The following is an 18,185-nucleotide window of genomic DNA, read 5'->3' on the forward strand; positions in this document are numbered from 1 at the left end:
TCAATATGTCAGATTTTAGAGCTTATAACCATTTGTGATTATATTATGTAATTTTAAAAGGTAACTAAACAGCACAGCCATCTTATGCATTACCTTTATTGGTGAATAAGACATGGAAAATAACAGGGACAATCACAAGAATTGACCAAACACGACAGATTTCTTGAGAGCTTTAGCTTTTCTTTTTGCCCTTTTTTCAAATTCAAATTTGCACATCAAATTCATAGATTTCCATGGCATATCTGCAAGTCACTTACAAGCAAAAGCACTATCACAGAAGCTACAAGCATAACACCATATTTAAGAATCACTAGAATGAATGGCAAATGCAGAATTTTTATGTGACTTATGACTTCTTTATCATCGTGATGCGAGCGCTCCAGTTGCATCAGAAGCTACATTCTATGCACCTCGACGAATTTGTATGTAGTAAGAGAAGCATGCTGCATTGACGCATAGAACCTCTGAAATTGACACATGAATGTGATGTTCTGAAATTGACACATGAATGTCAATGGTGTTGTCCCCAAACCAAATTATGACAGGAGCATGAGTGCATCCTTTGTTTTCAAAGAAGAAATATAATCACCGTTTCTGCCAACTTTACACGGTAAAGCAATCTGCTTAATCCGGCTTTTGCAGGTCCATGAATACACCAAAACCATGCCAGTATGACTGTTCACTCGAAAGCAGGGACGGTCGTGAAAAGGTATATAAGCTGAAACTTCAGCTACCATCTTTCATCTCCTACCCAGTTATCCTTCTCCTTTGGTCCAGTTGGCCCTTCCTCCCCATAAAGCTCAGTCGGAAACAGGTCAAAGATGTTCTCCACTGAAAATCGAACAAACAATGGCAGCAGATTAATTATCTTATCTAGTTCAGATCTTGAATCATATACTATGGTAGGACCCCACTCTCTCATGTAATCCAACCAACATGGTTCTGTAACTACTCCATCCCCGAGATACTCAGCTGCAATAATCTGATACCTAGTGCTTGAATCCACATAGTATTTGCTTCGGGCAGCATCATTCCTAATTCCTATTCCAAGTTTAACTGACCCTTGCAGGTAAGTCCCGGGATGTGGAAAACTAGCATGCCCATGTTTGGATGAGTAAACAATTGGCTTATTACCTTCAATAAATTCCAAGTTGAAAGCGTCAACCCACTCACCACCGCTATGCTGTGAGAAGTATCCTTGCCACAGTTCTCCAGTGAAGTTGCTTATCCGGAGAGTGAAGTGTTCCCAGTCACTCACATGTTCCCCAATTTTGTTCATTTGTATGCTCATTAACCCAATCTTAAGGTTGGCTGGTCCATTGAAGGGGCAAAATATCCACATCACAATGTCAGTAAATGTTCCTCCTAACGCTGGTTTTACGTGAACATAGAGCTCTGCACTCTCTAAATTTCCTTTCTTTACATAATTTCTTGCATAATCATCTGCAGGCAAATCTATCCAAAATGTGCCATCATTTGTCCCTCCACTGGGCAAGTTAGAACCCCAACAATCAATAGGTTCACCTTTAGGGTTACCATATTCATATAGAAGTGCTCCATTTTTGAAAAACCATTGAACTGATGACGGCATACAATCTTCATCAGAATGAAAGAAAACTGTTGCACCATAGTGTTTGATGAGTGCATGAATCTGGTTTAGATTTGGCATCGCGTGTAGTGTGGGGTCTAGATTCTTCAAGCATGAGATCTCTAACTCTTCTTCTTCAGAAACAAAGTAGGTGCTGCAGAAGAATGTCCCAACAGAAACACCTTTGCAAAACATTCCTCTTCTGCATGGTCTCGTGTTCCAAACCTGAAATGGGTTTGAAGCACTGGCAAGTATGGTATCACTAATTTCACAAGTCTCCGTAAGGTCATCTCGAACACATCTAACTTCTTCCACATTAGGCTCCTCTGGCGTGTCGGTAACCAAAATTCCCATGGCTTTATAACCCACTGGTGGGTTTGGCAGCCAGAAGAAACCACAACCATTACCATGTGCATCTGTGCTCCAAATCAATGAATAGTTAACAGGCTTTGTGAGCGCTGGAAGGTCTGAATCTGAGTCATAGTCACAATAAACTTCTGTACTGGAAGCTACCCTTTCACAAGCGACAAGAACATACCCTCTCAGTGGCTGGTCATTTGGTTGACAGTAATGACCAAGACAGAAAAATCCATCCGGAATCCCCACAGGTTTATAAAATGTGACACCTTTCGATTTACCACGCAACAAATTGCAGCTCCAAACACTCTCAAACTTAGTAATTTGAACCACTTCTAATTCTCCTAGGTTTATTTTTCCCGTAGCAAATCCTTGACCTGAGAACATGGTAGTACATCATTATCAAAAGTGAGTCAACATACAGAGTCATGATGTTTGAAAGCAGAACTACCATAAAATGATTAAATGAAGTAGGTAAGCTTATCAATTGCTTGAATAAAAAAGTTATAGGAATATTACTTTGCTTGTTTTTAGCTATCAATTATCAACAAATTGGCAGCTAAACAACCAAGCTTAGCCTAGCAAGTATTACCCTTTCTAAGGGGAAATATGGTGATTTTAAAAGCAAGCATCAAGCTTTTACTTTCTTTAAAGCAAAGGGAAAAGGACACCTACACCTCCAAGCTTAGACAAATTAACAACCAAAAAATTCAATATATAAATATATGTAAAAGGTAGAATTATATGCTAATCTCTTTCAGAAAAGAGAATTCTGTCAAGCATAACAAACTTATAGCTTTCAAAATTTTGAACTGCCAAATCCTGTGCAAACTTCCACCTTTCAAGCTGTCTCGAATATTTTTGACAATAAAAATGTTGACCAACTTCATGTACAAGTCGCTTAAGATATTGCTTTAATAATTCACCAAAATATAACATATTATAATAACAACAACAACAACACTATTGTGGACTTGACCTATTAAATTTCATGCTCTCTAGAAACAAGAAATAACCCTTTTTTAAAAAGAAAAAAAAAGGAAGAAAAATAGTGCCAGCAATATTGGGAGTAAAAATATGCATCGAAAAACACCAAAAACATTCATGTGGCTTCTCTTTTAATTAATATTGGGGTATCACAATAATAGAAGAAAATGGAATTAAATAATTCCCTCAACAATGGAAAAAAAGTTGGAAAATAAGAAAATTTCAAGGCATTAGAATTGATCAAAAGTTTAAAGGAGGTTTAGAGGGGAAAAAATCTATCCAAAGTTCCAATGCATGAATGGCCCATTAATTTTAACAATCCAAAGCAGATATTGGGACCCCCTCAATAAAATACATTTATGCAATGTAAGAGAGAGAAACCCAAAGCCCAGAGGCATATGAGGTAGCGTATTCTGGTAGTGTTTACATTTTTATATTTATTTATAATATGATGTATACTATAGGATAAATATATTATAAAATTCTTTTCTTTTTCCATTTTTTAGATAACTGAAATTCCTTTTTTTTTTCCCCTTTAAAACTGCCCGCAATTATCCCAATAAATAGCTAAAAATTTTCACATTCCATAGTACCTAATTAAAAGAGGAACCAACAAAAAGGAGGGAAAAGGGAAAAAAACCCATATCTCCAGTGATCATAATATTTTCAAAGGAAGCCAAGAAGAAGATAAAAGCAAGGAAATTAACCCACAAAAAAAGAATTAAAGATTTTTTGTTTTGTTTCTTTTGGCTTCCATAGAAAAAGCAAAGGATACCTGGAGGCCATTCTGGAATTGGAGAAGGCAAAGAGAAAGGCTGAGGCCGAGGCAAAGGTAACTCTTCACCACCTCCTCTGTGCCAACAAAAACATTCACACCCCAGCATCTTAACCATGCAAAACTTTAACAATCTCAAAAACCCACCAAAACCCCACAAATTATCTTCACTAAGATCACCCTTTTCGACCCTCTTCAACTTTCTTTTCATACATAAGGAAGAACAACTCCGAGAGAAACAGAGAAGAGGGAAGGAAGAAGAGACAGTTTCTAACAATCCCTCTCTCTTTCTCTCTCTCTCTCTCTCTCTCTCTCTCTTGAAGGAATAAATTAAGACAGGTCTTTCCCGGAGGACAAAAATGATTGGAGGACGGGTTCAACTTGTGTTTTAAAGAGAGGAGAGAAGTTCTAGTTTTGATGATGATGATGATGATGATGGATGTATGTAAGGTTATGTATGTTTTGATATTACTTTTGGCTTTGGAGGTGGTGGGGGTTTGCTTGACTTGTTGGGTTAGTTTGGTTTGCTTCATCCATTCATTCTAGGAAACCTCCCACCTTTATTTTCCAACTTGTAATATTTGAGATCAAAACAATCCTACTCTCAGTTTTGAAAAGTGTGTACTCCACTCTCTCTCTCTCTCTCTCTCTCTCTCCTTTTTTAAATCATTATGATATTGTCTTTTGCCTTGTTACTTACTTTTCCCCTATGGTCCACATTTTATCTAGTGTTGTCCTCTTCATGTTGAACCCTTTTATCTTATAATTGTTCTCTTATTACCATTAATCTATCTTTTCAAGATATGACTTAAGTAATAGTTGATTGAGTTGATAAAAACTACTAATTGATGAAAATTTATCAAAAGTGTATTATCAAAATTAATGAATTTAGAATATAAGTTTCCTTAATGTTTTAAGATACATTCATTTTAAATGTACCATGAAAATTATTAAGAGATTAAAGATGAAAAAAATAAAATGGATTAGTTGAAAATATTGTCTTCCATGATTGATTTTTTTACTTTAACACTTTTGTCCTTGAAATTAAGTTGGATAGTTTTAAATTTGATCTTTTTCAAACTTTATATATATATATATATATATATATAATCAAACTGGCACATGCATGAATTTAAAGGTTACAATTATTTAAAAATTTACCTTTTCCTGTTGTCTTCAATCCTTTTCTTTTATTTTATTTTAGCATGTCATAGTCAAAAAATGTGAAACATGTGGAAGTTTTGAAGTTAACTGAACAATTTGACATATTTTAACATTGGCAATTTTGGGGTTTTTTTTTCTTTTTCTTTTTTTTTTCCATCCTTTGTTTGGTTTTCTTGAATTTCATTAGAAGAAGAAAATTATGAGATCAGTTTTGGTAATTTTTTCAGTTGAAAAAATAAGATTAAAATAGATAATAAAATTGTGTTTCACGCGCCTCGAGACGCGTAGAGGGTAGTGTTAACTCTTTTTCAAAGCCTAGAGTGCCGTTAGCTAAAGCTCTCCTTAAAAAGATAAAAGAAAAATATCTGTGTTTTCAACCATATGGTACACCAATTCTATGCACTTCTATTTTTTATCCTAAACTTAAATTCTCTGTATTTTCAATCATTTTCGTTTTTCACGTTAATATTACGTAACATAAAAAATAAATAAATAATTTAATAAATAATAATTAATTAATTATTAATAATAAAATTTTATTTAATTTGTAATAAAATATAAAAATTTAATTAAATATAATAAAAATAATATTTTATTTATTTTTTTAATAATTTAAGATTTTTTTTTTTAAATAGTATGCTTATTCATTCAAAAAAAAAATAGTATGCTTATTATTTTTTTAACTTGAATTGAGTTGCTTATTTGTTTTTTCTTCTTCTTTTATAGAATCATTCAGTTACTTATTTTAGAGCAATTAATCATTTTTAATTTTTCCTTTCTAACTTCATCCATAATTCATAGGTTTAGTGGATGGTCTATTTCTTATATTGAGTGCTTGTCACCGTCTCATTAAAAGATTATTATTAAATTTCAAAGTAGAGTATGATTTATAATTACATATTCATAATGTAGCAGGACCACTAAATTAATAAAAGTATTTATGCATAACATGCCTAGCATATGCACATAAAAGACCATATAGACTTATAACTTTTTTTTTTGGGTTACATTTTGAAATAGAAATTATATTCACAATACCTTATTATATATGCAAAAATTAAGAAATTTCTTTTGCTTTAACAAGTATCTCCAAAAATTCTGAATTCGATTAGAATTAGAATTTTTATTTTATTTAAATACAAACCTATAAAATTTACGATATAAAAAGAAATTACGTTATTTCGTGAAATATAATTTAAAATTTTTGCTTAGTAAAAAATGAACAAAGGGTAGAAGAGAGAAAATATTCTAAAAATTTAGACTCTTTTTCCTTTTTTTTGGCAATTTTCTGACTCTTCATTTAATATGTAAACAAATTAGGTTGCTTTCTTGTTCACACAATTGAAGAACATTTTACTATTTTTATGACTTCTAAGCAACAAATACGACATGAATTAATATTAAGCAACTGTTTTACGTATCACAAATGAGCTTCACTTAGCTAAACCTAATTAAATTAGGGCTTCTTTTTTTATGGAAAGAATAAAATATGGCTTTGGATAAGTTTTTTTTTTTTTTGTTTTGGGATGAATTGATGTTATCATAAATAATGTCTTTATAACTAGAAAAATTTGAACTGCCTCCTCCAAAAAAAAAAAAAAGAAAGAAAATTATGAATTCCACTCAAAGGAACAACCATCCTTGCAAAGCAAAAGGTGGAGTAAAAGCAAAGAATGATATATAGTACACAAAGCAAATCATAACAATATTATATAAATCAGCACTCACCATATCATCAGATTATCCTCAATTTTTATCTTATTTTAATTTACTTTAATTAATTGTATCAAATTACATACACTTATTCTCTGATATTCTTTTAGTATTACGGTGGACTTACATGAAGATAATGCTAGAATTTTATATAATTAATAATACTGATGAATTCACTATTTTCTTTTGTAATTTTGTAAGAAGTGGAGTCAAAGGCTCTAAGTTAAAATAAATTTATTAAAAAGTAATTCATTTGTTAATATTTAAATAAAAAAATTTCTTTCTATAATTTTAAATTTTATTAAAAAAATCAAAACCTAAACTGCTCTTTCTAAAAATTTAAGTCTTATTCTTGATATCCATAGTGATGCTTCCTCTTCTTGATCCTTGGTTGCATTTTTTACTTTCTCAAGATAATTTATTTAGATTTCAATTGTAAGTAATTTTCAATTCAAATCAAGGTTTTAAATATTTCAAATCTAAATATTTTTTGAATAATTATAATACTATTCAAAAAAATTTCTAAATCCGTCCCTGACTTAATATGTCTTTATTTTTTTCTTCAATTGTATATATAGCTAAAGTGGCAACATGCACATTTTCATATCTAGATACATATATATACTAGTTGTAATTAAATAATCAAGCAATGTGCATTACAAATATTTCTTAATAAAAAATTAAAAGAAAAAAAAATACCCAAGATGCTTAATTGAATAAGAAAGATGCTTTGGATTTTTGCTTTTATGCTCTTTATCCTTGTCATGTTCCAATCAAATTGGATCCCAATCCCATAAATTTCTCACACGCCAGATTGGGTTGCAATCACTCACTATTGGATGCATGAATTTGATTTTTTTTGTCCTAATCTTTTTAATTGCAATGAGTCACCCAAAATGTCCTTCTCAATATGACTTTTTGTTTGCGGGGTTGGCTCAGAAAAATAAATTCCTTTTAGCCGCCCAATTAGAATTCAAAGTTCAACCCCCCTCTTTTAAATAAAAAAAAAAAAAAAACTCATGTCAAGACAATTATGTTCCACAAGCTGCACAGATGATTTGTAGACAAGCAGCCGGCTTAATTGGAGTTATGTAATAATTGGGAAGAACTGAAAGTTTGGGTCGGTCTCAAGATGTTAAGCATAAGAAAATGAAGGGAAATATACAAAGGAAACAAGTGTCCGAAGCACCAAGAAACAAACAACCACATGGATACATCTAGGGAGGATGAGTATTGAGTAGTAGTAATCAATTGTTGACTTACTTTTGTTTAATTTCTTTGATTTATTGGAGTTGTTTCTATTTGGTTGATGAGGTTAATGAAGTTGGGTTAATATGGTTTTCGTCAATTTTTTAATTTTTGTATTAAGTTTATGTTTGTTGTATACAAAAATTAATGTAGAAAGGCTTTAAGAATTTTTTTTTAATTTTTATTAGGTTAAATTATATAATTAGTCTTTAGATTTTATTAAAAAAAGAGTAAATTTAACTAATTTTTATGTAATAATTTTTATAAATTGAGTTCTTTTATTTTTCTAATCTATAATTTTCATCTAAATTTTAACATTGTAAAATTTTCACTATTAAATATGTCGATTTAAATAAAAAAAGATATGTTGACTTAACCCTATAATCTATTGATTGAGATATGTAATATTTTTTTACTAATATGATTTTAATTATGTGATGACATGACGTTAACTAGATTGATAACAAGTTTATGTTGACGTGGCATTTGTTGACTTAACGAGAAATGAGCAAATGACAATTGCTAACATGACTATCAATGGACAAAACACTCCAAATTTTAACTTAGCAAAATCAATAAAGAAATTCATACACAGTATGATTGTCTTATTAATTCAGAATTTTTGTGTGAAAATCGTGTGTATAAGTAATATATATTTATCTTTGATAAATGTTTCAAAAGTGTGAAACATATCTTCAACTTTTTCTTCTCGTTCCACTTAAAAAGAGAACAAATACGTAACCAAACGTGGAGTTTTTTTGACCTCCATTTCATATATAGGTAATAGATTATGAAGGCTTAAACTTTAGATTTTTGGACCACTTTGGTGAGTTATGTTTCCAAAAATACATAGGCCCTGTGATGCACAAGTTGGGCCTAAAGTTTCAATTGGACTGGCATTTGAATTTCAGTTTTTGTGGACGGATGATCCAGTTTGGCTTTGCTAAAGTGGGCTTACAGTTACAATCTGTGTTTTTTGTTTAAAATATTTTTAAAAAATATTCTATCTATGACAAAATTGATAAAATATGACTAAAATATAAGAATAATTTAAATGAAAGGAAGATGGGAGTTGATTGAAAAAGAAGGAAAGAGAATGATTAGACATGTGAAAGCCCATTGAAACTAAAAATTTTAATTAAAAGTCTCTTAAATTCCTATTTGTTAAAGCATTTTAGGTAACATTTTTAAATGTTTTTAGTTGAAAATATAATTCAATTACTAAAAATTATAACATTTTCTTTTAATTAAAGTTCAAATCTCTTCCTCTCATAGTATATATGCACTGCTTTAATTTTATTTTACTAATTATATCTTAAATGATTGCACCTATGTTTTATGTAAAGACAACCAAAGATTACAAACAAATTACACATGGAGAAGTAAACAAGCAAACCAAACACTAGAAATTTATTGACTTTAACACAAACCATGAGAAAAACTACATTAAAGTAAAAAAGGTTAAAAAAGAAAAAAAGGCATTCCATAACTCTTTTAACTAGCCAAAACCTAGAACAACCAACCATGGCCAACACACAAGGAGACCTTATTTCTCATTACCATTTGCATTTATACATATTGACTAATTTTTAGGTTTCTTAATCCTCTCGTTCATCTCTTCATTTTCGGTCTGTTTTTGCTCGTTGTTCATTTCAAAAGGTCGCGGATGAAAACGAAACCAATTGACTTGTTCGTTTTCGATAAACGTAAGGCTAATCTTTTTTGTTGCCTCTTTGCGATGAAAATTCCTATGACAACCACAAGCTTCGCAATCAAGATTGCCATTTCTCGTCTCCGATGTCCTCCCTTTGGGAGTAAATTCACCGCAACCATCGACAACGTTGACGCCGAGTTGAGGTGCATGGTTACGCATGCAGTCTTTGTATTTGATGTTGATTGTTTTGGTTTTCCTCTCTATGATCTCAAAGGGAGGCTTAAAGGGCTTTCGTTCTAAGAAATTGTTAGCCATGAAAAGGGAAAAGGTGGTGGAAAAAGAGAAAGTATAGAGAGAAACAAAGGCTAAGTTTTGGTTGCCTTTGTCTAAATGTTTAGGCAAGCGTTTTGCTTTATAGTTGTAAGCTTCTACCTGCCTCATTGTCTCTATTCGTTGCATGGCTGACACAGAAGACAAGTGTGATGATTAAGCGTTAAGGTGAGAGTAAGCGTTAGAAAATACATGTCTCAAAAGTTTAAAGATTCCTTTTCCTTCCATGGAGTAATTTTTTTTCCAAAAATTTTGAGAATTTATTTCTTTTACTATTTTATAAGCATTCAATGTTTTTCATATGATCTTTCCGTTTTTTGTTTAAGAGAAGAAAGGCAAAAAATTATTTTATGTGATTTGTCAATTTATATTTGTGTGTCGATTTAATTATATCGTGTAAATATAATTTATTAAAAATTATGAATAAATATAAATACAACACGATTAATTAAATATGTCAATAAAAATGATTATGGATACGTTATTTTTATTTGAAGCAATTAAATCATCAACCTATCATTCGATGAAGCAAGATCTGGAAATTAAAAAAAGAGAAAATCGGTTGGCGAGCGTTAGAGAAATTAAGAAAGGGTGAAGGTTTTGGTTGGAAGTGGAGCAAAAAAAGAGAATAAATAAAAAGAAAAGGAAATGAGAGAGAAAAATATTGCCGACGAAGAAGCTAAGCAAAGAGTCACCATCGAGAAAGAAGATTTTTGGGTTTAATTTTTATTTTTTAGCGTAAATAGTTAAATAAAGGTTAATTATTTTTTTCATAAGTAAGTGCAATATATCTTTCATTTCTTTATCTAATGCCACATCATCAAAATTTTCCACATAATCGTATTTGCCACGTCATTAAATTTCGCTTCCATGAAAAATGCCACGCGGATAAGTTAACTGAGAATCTTTACCTAAAACCCATTCCTTTAAACTAGTTATAACAAATTAATATTTCAGAACCAATAGAAAATTTTCAAAATAATAATAATAATAATAGAAAAGAAATACCATGTCAAAGGTTTTGCAGATATATAAGGTTTTAGGTGACATAATATATTTATTATGCCTTTTTTTTTCCTAAAATTTTCATTTTTCCCCATTTTCTCTCTCAAACCTTTTTTTCCATTACCTCCTTCTAAAAAATAACAATTGTGTAAAATCATGCAACCTTATAGAAAAATCTCATATATATATATATATATATAGTGACGGAATCAAAATAGTAACAACTTTAATTTTTTTTATTATTATATGTATAAATTTTGAAATATATAAATTCATCATTTTTTTATATTACTTTTTAATTATTTTTCATATAAAATTCTGAATCTCCGATATAAATATATATATCAAAATAAAAAACTTTATGCAAAATGGTGGATTGCCACTGTATGTATCAAAATCGAAATGAAAGATTTAACATGAGTACAAGAGGTGCAAATACAAATTCTGTTATCCCTTGCAACTAACTCCATGTTTTATATTTGCAAGAAAAAGAAAGAGAAAAGGGAAAAAAGAAGCTCTCTCTTGTTCCATACCTGAATTAAATCTTTCAAAAAGATTCAAACGAAAGATTGGCTATAATTATCATCCACAGAGCTTAAATGACAAATTTTATTGTTGCCATTGCCATGCTTCTTCTTACTTCCACCACAAGTAATCGAAATTTCACATCCAAAAGCATTCCCAAAACATGAGAACAACTTTGCGTCGTCACCCCTATTCCCCCTCGACCTCCTTCCTTTGCTCGATTTCGCTTTCTGCTTTCTGGCGGAGGCCGGTTGCGACATCTCCGACCGCCACTTCTCTAGCTTCTTGTCTAGGCTTTCTTCTCTCTTCCTGGTCCATTCCCTTATTAGTCCTGTTTCTTTTGTTTGAGCCTGATGTTGAATCGGTGGTTTGTACAAACCTTTAGCGATAGCTGCAGCTACAATCGAAGCTGAAGGCCCCACGTCCGAGCTACAAATAGAGCCACCGTTCACCATGCTACCATAGCCTTTAGCCTCGGAACCTGAACCATCATTGACAATCGAACCCATTTGAGGCCTTTTCTCCAAGTTATCTTCCATTGTAGAATCGGTTACGTCGCTCTGTGAACGGCTTATCTTAGCGTTTGGGCTTGACTTGTGACTTTCTAGCTCATTATTATTCTCGAAACTCTCCTCGTTTTTGCTGGTTGTTTTTGGTTTAGGGTCTCCTAGCTCAGGCACGCTAGGCGTGGTACTATCAAGAAGAATAACCTCCATGTTGAGGATCCCTTGGGGGCGGCCGGAGGGACGGCGGATTTGAAGCGTGACGGTTCTCGTGGCGGAGTAGTTAATCTTGGCGTCGGCTATGGACCGCAAGTGGAAAATATCCTTGATGAGGACGTTAACATATCCAATGAGGACATCTTTTACCCATGCAGCCGCGTAAATCTCCACAACAATTGCGGCATCCTCCGAGTTAAGAAACTTGTCATCGAGTCGGAACATGAACTTTTCATTCCAGGATGGATCGGTTCTGCCTGTTTGGTCTATCCCGGTGGCGAGCTTGTGGTCCGGCTGGACCCAAGCAACCGCGTAGGTCTTCATGTTTTTAGAGACAGGGGCTAGGTCTTCAGCGGAAATGAGGTTGATCTCTAGAATCCTGGAATGAGTAGGAGGAGGGGCCATATCGTAATTGGTGGAGACTCGGCGGATGATTAGGGTGGAGACACCTCTATCCGGCCAAGAGACTTGCCGACGACAATCCACGGAAGATGCATGTGCAAAGCAAAAACTCAAGGGAAGGGAAATAAATATGGGGAGGAGGCTTTGGGGCGAGATGGTAGGAAAGGTTGTTAGGTGCCATGGTTTTTAGACCATGACTTTTTTCTAACAGGTTTGTTAAGGTTTGTTTTCCTATGACTCTGACTCTAAAATTTCTATTTAAATCCTATAATTCTTATTACTTTATTCGAGCTTAAATCACTTAACAGCTCACAGTTCTTTGAATTCTGCAATTCTAAGTAAAACAATCTATAACGAGGACTAAGGAGGGTTTTTGATTAGTGCTCAAAATTCAATCATTTCATCAACTTGTCAAGGTTTTTGTAACTTGTAACTGTAAATAATTCAAACAACTATATATAGTCATGGATGAGTATGGAAGAACTTAAGTCTGGGCTGTGTTTCAGTCAGACAAATATATACTTGAGTGATCAGTCGCACGCATGTGTCACTATATAAAAAACCCACAATCACTTTGTAACTCAGGGCTGCCCCAGATTTTGAAGGAAATAATAATGAGATATAGAATGCAAAACTCTCATCAATCATTTGTCAGGTTGAAAGGTTTTGCTCAACAAATATCAGATGGTTAGAAACCAGAACTAGCCAATATTCCCAATGATTAGCATTTTATGTGTTGCTCTGATTAAACTGATTTTTGTACTAGAACTTCAATCTTTCCTTTGTTTTTTCTTGTATGTAATATTAGTGTAGGTCATCCTCTTGGTGCAGAAGCAAGCCAGGTTGTGGCTTGAGCCAGAGTCGAATGCAGTTGACAGGGCTGAAAGTTTGGAAGTCCTGCCTATTAAAATTGGATAAGACTTTTCCTTTTCACTGTACTTCCCCTGGTTGGTTATGTGATGGAAAGTACCTTTTTCTTATTTCTCTGTCTATTCTACCTTTTAATATTTCAGCACAAACAATGATTTTACCCTTCCTTGACAAAGGAGTTATCACTATCCTAAATTACTGGTTTTCTTCATAGATATGATTATTTAACTAGCAATTTGAGGTTCATCGAAACAAGAAAAGGCACAATGAGAAAATTATGTAATAGTAATCAACAAGTTTCCCACAGTTAGATAAAGGTAGGCAGGAAAAATCAAACCAAAATCCCAACTCCCTAAGTCACTTTCCAAAGCCATATCCAATCAGATGTTTTTCAAACAGTTGATTCGTTCTACTGTTGCTTTTAATCTCAAAACAGCAATTTAATGTTGTCTCAAACCCAACCAAAAAAAAAAGTACAAAACCAACTTGAACAACCAAATCTCCATCTGGAATTATGGGTTCAACGTTGAAACCAATGTCTCTTCTTCCACAAACACTCATCCTTGTAACCTTTTCCAAGATTATAATCCTCCTAAATGCAGAAACCATTTCAGATTATAGTACCTTAATATACAAAAACTGCACAAGCCAAACATTTGCAGATTCAACCAATTCTCACTCTGAATCTCTTTCCTCCTTTTTCCAAGAACTCATAACGAAATCCTCCCAAGAAAAGTTCCACAAGACTACCACAGGTGATGACAACACTGGAATTTCAGGCCTCTTTCAATGCAGAGGGGACCTAAGCAACAATGAATGCTACAAATGCATAACCTCACTTCCTGAAATGTGTAATACTTTGTGTAGCGAAGCTGTTTCTGCCCGGATTCAGCTACATGGCTGCTATGTTCACTATGAAGCTGATGTGTTCATGGAGGAAAGTTCCCAATACGAGCTGCTTCACAAGATTTGTGGCGCGAAAAAGGCTGAGGCTCTCGGGTTTGAAGAGGTGAGGGATGCAGCATTTGCAGCTGTGGAAAGTGGTGTGACAGATGGAGATGGATATTGTAAAGAAAATTACGAGTTACTGCAGGTCATTGCACAGTGTGAAGGGGATCTGAGACCTTGTGATTGCGGCAAATGTGTGAGTATTGCAACTCAGATTGCTCAAGAAGAGTGTGGCAGCTCACTTTCAGGCCATATTTATTTGGACAACTGCTTTGTTAGCTATGCTTACTACCCAGATGGAATACCAGACAACTTAAACCAAGGTAAACTCACTTCTTGTAAATAGTTGATTCAATAAGCCATTTCTGTATTTAACAAATACTGATAGCGATTTTGACAGGAAGAGAAGGTCGAAACAATACAGGCAAATTGTTAGCAATTGTGTTGGGAGGGGCAGCAGCATTGTTCATTGGCTACATATTCTTGTTGTCTCTCAAGAAATTAGGAAAGAAGGATGATGGTATGTATAAATCTTGACAAACTATCGTTAGGATTGCAAGCTTAATTACTTTCACCTTTCTCTTGTTCTCTAATAATTAATTGAGAAGATTAACTGTCATAATGTGGGATTAATTTGCTTGCAGATCACTGAAGAAGGGAAATTAATATGCCTTAAATTTTCCTTGTAGATGGTTGCTCCTTAGCATATCCTTCTTTTAGAATCTTTACTTTGAAAATAGATTAAGTTTTTGTGCTGGTGGTTACATTTGGTGGAGGTAGATTGGAGTTTTGTTGCAAAAAAAAATTCTGTATTAACTATACATATATATATATATATATATATATATATATATATATATACCTGAATTTTAATTCTGTAAATCTTATTCATTATTTTAATGTATATTTCTAAAGTGAAAGCAAATTATAATCTGATTGACTCTTCTTAATATATAGCCCTTGGATTTTGAACAAGCTCGTTTTCATGCATTTGTTTGAATTTATTTGGTTATATATATATAAAGAATTAACCCATGGGAGAAACCTAGCTATTGGTCCTCAAATCCATTTCAATGATTAAAGTGCATTAGCATTATATAAAAATGATAAAATTAAATTATCAATAAAAAAGGTTTTTTCATAGGAATAGACCAATATGAATGGATGCTGGATATAGAATTTTTTTATATTGGATGATTGCTTATTTTCCTTTTTTAGAAATTATACATTGGATCATTTAAATACCTTATTACTAGTATTTAAAATAAATCTTATAAGTATAAAATTTTACAGTTCAAAAAAAAAAATATTCATGAGTTTCTTGATGAGATTCCATCGAGTTTAAATAATACACATGAGCTTCTTTATAGGTACTTTAATAATTTTCTCTAATTTGAGATAAGAAAAACATAATAAAACATTATTTTAAAATTAAATATTTTACAAAAGAAAATTTTGAATATATAGCTTTGAGGATAATTTTTCAAAATTCCAATAAGACACAAGTTGGAACCAAAAGTTAAAGAGTAAACATTTTGATGATTTGGATTGAGTGTCCAAATTAGATACGGATAACAGATATTTCGTAGTTAAATTTTGTTATAACTTATGATTTAAAGCATGAAACGATATTGGAGCTTTGTGAGTTTTTAAGAGTCAATTATTTTAATATCTTTTATACTTAAAATATATTATAAAATAGTTAAAAGTTTTTTATATATAAGTCTTAACAAGTCAAAGCTAGTCAACTAATTCCTAATTAACAAAGAGGGACAATCTTTATCAAAAAAAAAAAAATCTCTAAAATTGCTACAATATTCATTTCAGTTACCGTAAACATTGAGATAATTACTGTTAAGATTGAGATAATACTAGATAATGGTGTTTGACGGGGTAAAGGCAAAAAGATTTTAACATTTGAGTATTTAGTTTATTAATTAATACATGATCTCCTATCTAATGAATATGGTTCGAATCTCTCAGTTTATTGATTAATTGATACATAATCTCTTACTTTAAGAGTAAAATTCGAATCCTCTTTATCATTTTATTTCAATCTTGTGTAATTTACTGTTGTATATATATATATATATATTTTCTATCTTTCCCATTTTTTCCATCTATTAACCTCTTTGTAAGGTTTTTTTTTATATTTTTTTTCTCAAATTCAACGATTCAAGCAAAAATTAGTATCAAGCAGACATTCACGACACCAAACAGCCGAAGGAGTGATCAAATCAATTAGTAGGACTCACAAAAAATCCAAAATCAAACATACACAACAGTCCTCAAAATCAGCAAGACCCAATCACAGAGCAGGAAACTCAGATCGAAAGAAGTCTGACCACCCGAGAGCCAGTAGAGCCCAGAAAGAAGCCAGGCATTCAAATAGGGATAACAAAAAAAATCCAAAAACCATTCTTCCAGCTCAGAATGGAATCTAGACAGAGTGAAATAACAAAACATCATGTTCCCTCCCCACCTCGCCTTAGCAAGCAAATCTGCCATGTTGTTTCCAGATCTATCAGTACGTTGAATTTGCCACTGTTGAAGTTTATTGGTCAGGGCAACAACACCACATGATTTCTCAACCTCCACAGAGCCATATCAGGACTGTAGGTCTACTTTATAACAGTGACAAAGAAGCAAGTTGAAAAAATTATTGTGCTATTTCAAAAGTTTAAACCAAAATATTAAAATGAAGTTTTTTTATTAAAATTAAGAAAAAAATTTTATTTTTATATTTGAAATATAAAATTTTTAATTAAATTTTTATAATCAAGTTTTTCTACTATTTCTTTTTCAATGAATAATATAGTCAATCTATTTTACTTTTCTTTAGATATTGTTGATTTCAAATAAGATTTTATTAATTTTAGTGTTAAAAAACTTCCTTATTCTGAAATAACACTTACTGAAATTGTTAAAATAATTTTAAAAGCAATATATGTGTCTTGAAAAGAATTGAGTTTCTTATGATTAAATCAAGTTTCTTATAATTTTAAAAGCAATATATTTGTTTTGAAATTTTTAATTTTGAAAATAAATCTAAACCATCAATATCATAATAGTTGTTATAAGTTAATGATTTTAACTTTTTACCGCTTGGTAGAAAAATAAAAAATACTTTTATATAACTTAAAATTTTCAAATATACTTTAGACTGAAAAAATTGCTTGATCTAATATATATAAGAAGTTGTAATCAATTCTAAATTATTTTTCAAGAGATCTTGTTATTTCTTTATCAACATGCTCATCAAATTGTTTTTTTTTTAAGAATAATACATATATCACGAAATTTAGATTCTATTAGCAAGTGATAAAAAATTGAGATTCATTAGGCACATAATTAAGGAAATGAGAGAATATGTTATTTTATTAATTATCTTTGAATTTATATATTTTTAATGAGAAATGAGATAAATAGTTGAGAATTAATAAAGATGTGAAAATGAGAGAAAATAGATATTTATTAGATAGAAGAGAATAGGTAAATATTTTATTAATTATTTTAATTTTTATATATGTTTAATATAATTAATTATATTATAATTTATTATAAAATTATAAGTCTTTTCCAAATTTGAGACCTAAAGTTCTTGGGTGACTTTACTGAAGGGCCGACCTTGATATAACCCAAAAAGTTTTAGTAAACGAATCTTCTCTTCCCGCTCGGATACATGATGACTTCACTTGTCACATGACTTAAACACGTAGATTCCTATTCTTTCAACAACAAAAAAAATCTCTTAATTCTCTAAAATTTCAATTTTAATTTCTTTTGTTGGATTTCTTGTTTTCTCTTTCTTCTTTGAGTGTAAGTCAGTCAGGCTTTTCTTCGATTGTTTTTGTTTTTCAATTAATAAATCCTTCAAATGTGGTTAGTTAACATGTTTAG

The 18,185-nt window shown here is 31.7% G+C and overlaps 3 protein-coding genes across 3 annotated transcripts; 1 reads left to right on the forward strand and 2 right to left on the reverse strand.

Annotated features, from left to right (window-relative positions):
- Nucleotides 1-159: 159 nt before the first annotated feature.
- LOC18600037 (vacuolar sorting-associated protein (DUF946)) lies at nt 160-4,070 on the reverse strand. Its single transcript, XM_007030287.3, has 2 exons — nt 3,708-4,070; nt 160-2,322 (listed from the first exon to the last, which is right to left on the reverse strand). The coding sequence occupies exons 1-2, from the start codon at nt 3,916-3,918 to the stop codon at nt 731-733; spliced, it is 1,803 nt and encodes a 600-aa protein (XP_007030349.3). The 5' UTR covers nt 3,919-4,070; the 3' UTR covers nt 160-730.
- A 7,249-nt stretch (nt 4,071-11,319) lies between these two features.
- LOC18600039 (Calcium-dependent lipid-binding (CaLB domain) family protein) lies at nt 11,320-12,598 on the reverse strand. The gene has a single exon (XM_007030289.3). It carries the CDS (start codon nt 12,468-12,470, stop codon nt 11,379-11,381), a length of 1,092 nt encoding a protein of 363 aa, XP_007030351.2. The 5' UTR covers nt 12,471-12,598; the 3' UTR covers nt 11,320-11,378.
- Nucleotides 12,599-13,806: 1,208 nt separating this feature from the next.
- Nucleotides 13,807-15,200, forward strand: PDLP4 (plasmodesmata-located protein 4). The gene is made up of 3 exons (XM_018121283.2): nt 13,807-14,608; nt 14,686-14,805; nt 14,930-15,200. The coding sequence occupies exons 1-3, from the start codon at nt 13,852-13,854 to the stop codon at nt 14,935-14,937; spliced, it is 885 nt and encodes a 294-aa protein (XP_017976772.1). The 5' UTR covers nt 13,807-13,851; the 3' UTR covers nt 14,938-15,200.
- Nucleotides 15,201-18,185: the final 2,985 nt, after the last annotated feature.

This window comes from Theobroma cacao, chromosome 5 (assembly GCF_053813885.1).
Source record: "Theobroma cacao isolate CCN51 chromosome 5, ASM5381388v1, whole genome shotgun sequence".
NCBI classification, from domain to species: Eukaryota; Viridiplantae; Streptophyta; class Magnoliopsida; order Malvales; family Malvaceae; genus Theobroma; species Theobroma cacao.

Coding starts and splice junctions, on each gene's coding strand:
- LOC18600039 (XM_007030289.3), bottom strand. CDS start 12,470: ATGGCCCCTCCTCCTACTCATTCCAGGATTCTAGAGATCAACCTCATT.
- LOC18600037 (XM_007030287.3), bottom strand. CDS start 3,918: ATGAAAAGAAAGTTGAAGAGGGTCGAAAAGGGTGATCTTAGTGAAGAT. Junction 2,323..3,707: donor AATTCCAGAATGGCCTCCAG/GTATCCTTTGCT, acceptor CCATGTTCTCAG/GTCAAGGATTTGCTACGGGA.
- PDLP4 (XM_018121283.2), top strand. CDS start 13,852: ATGGGTTCAACGTTGAAACCAATGTCTCTTCTTCCACAAACACTCATC. Junction 14,609..14,685: donor ACCAGACAACTTAAACCAAG/GTAAACTCACTT, acceptor CGATTTTGACAG/GAAGAGAAGGTCGAAACAAT.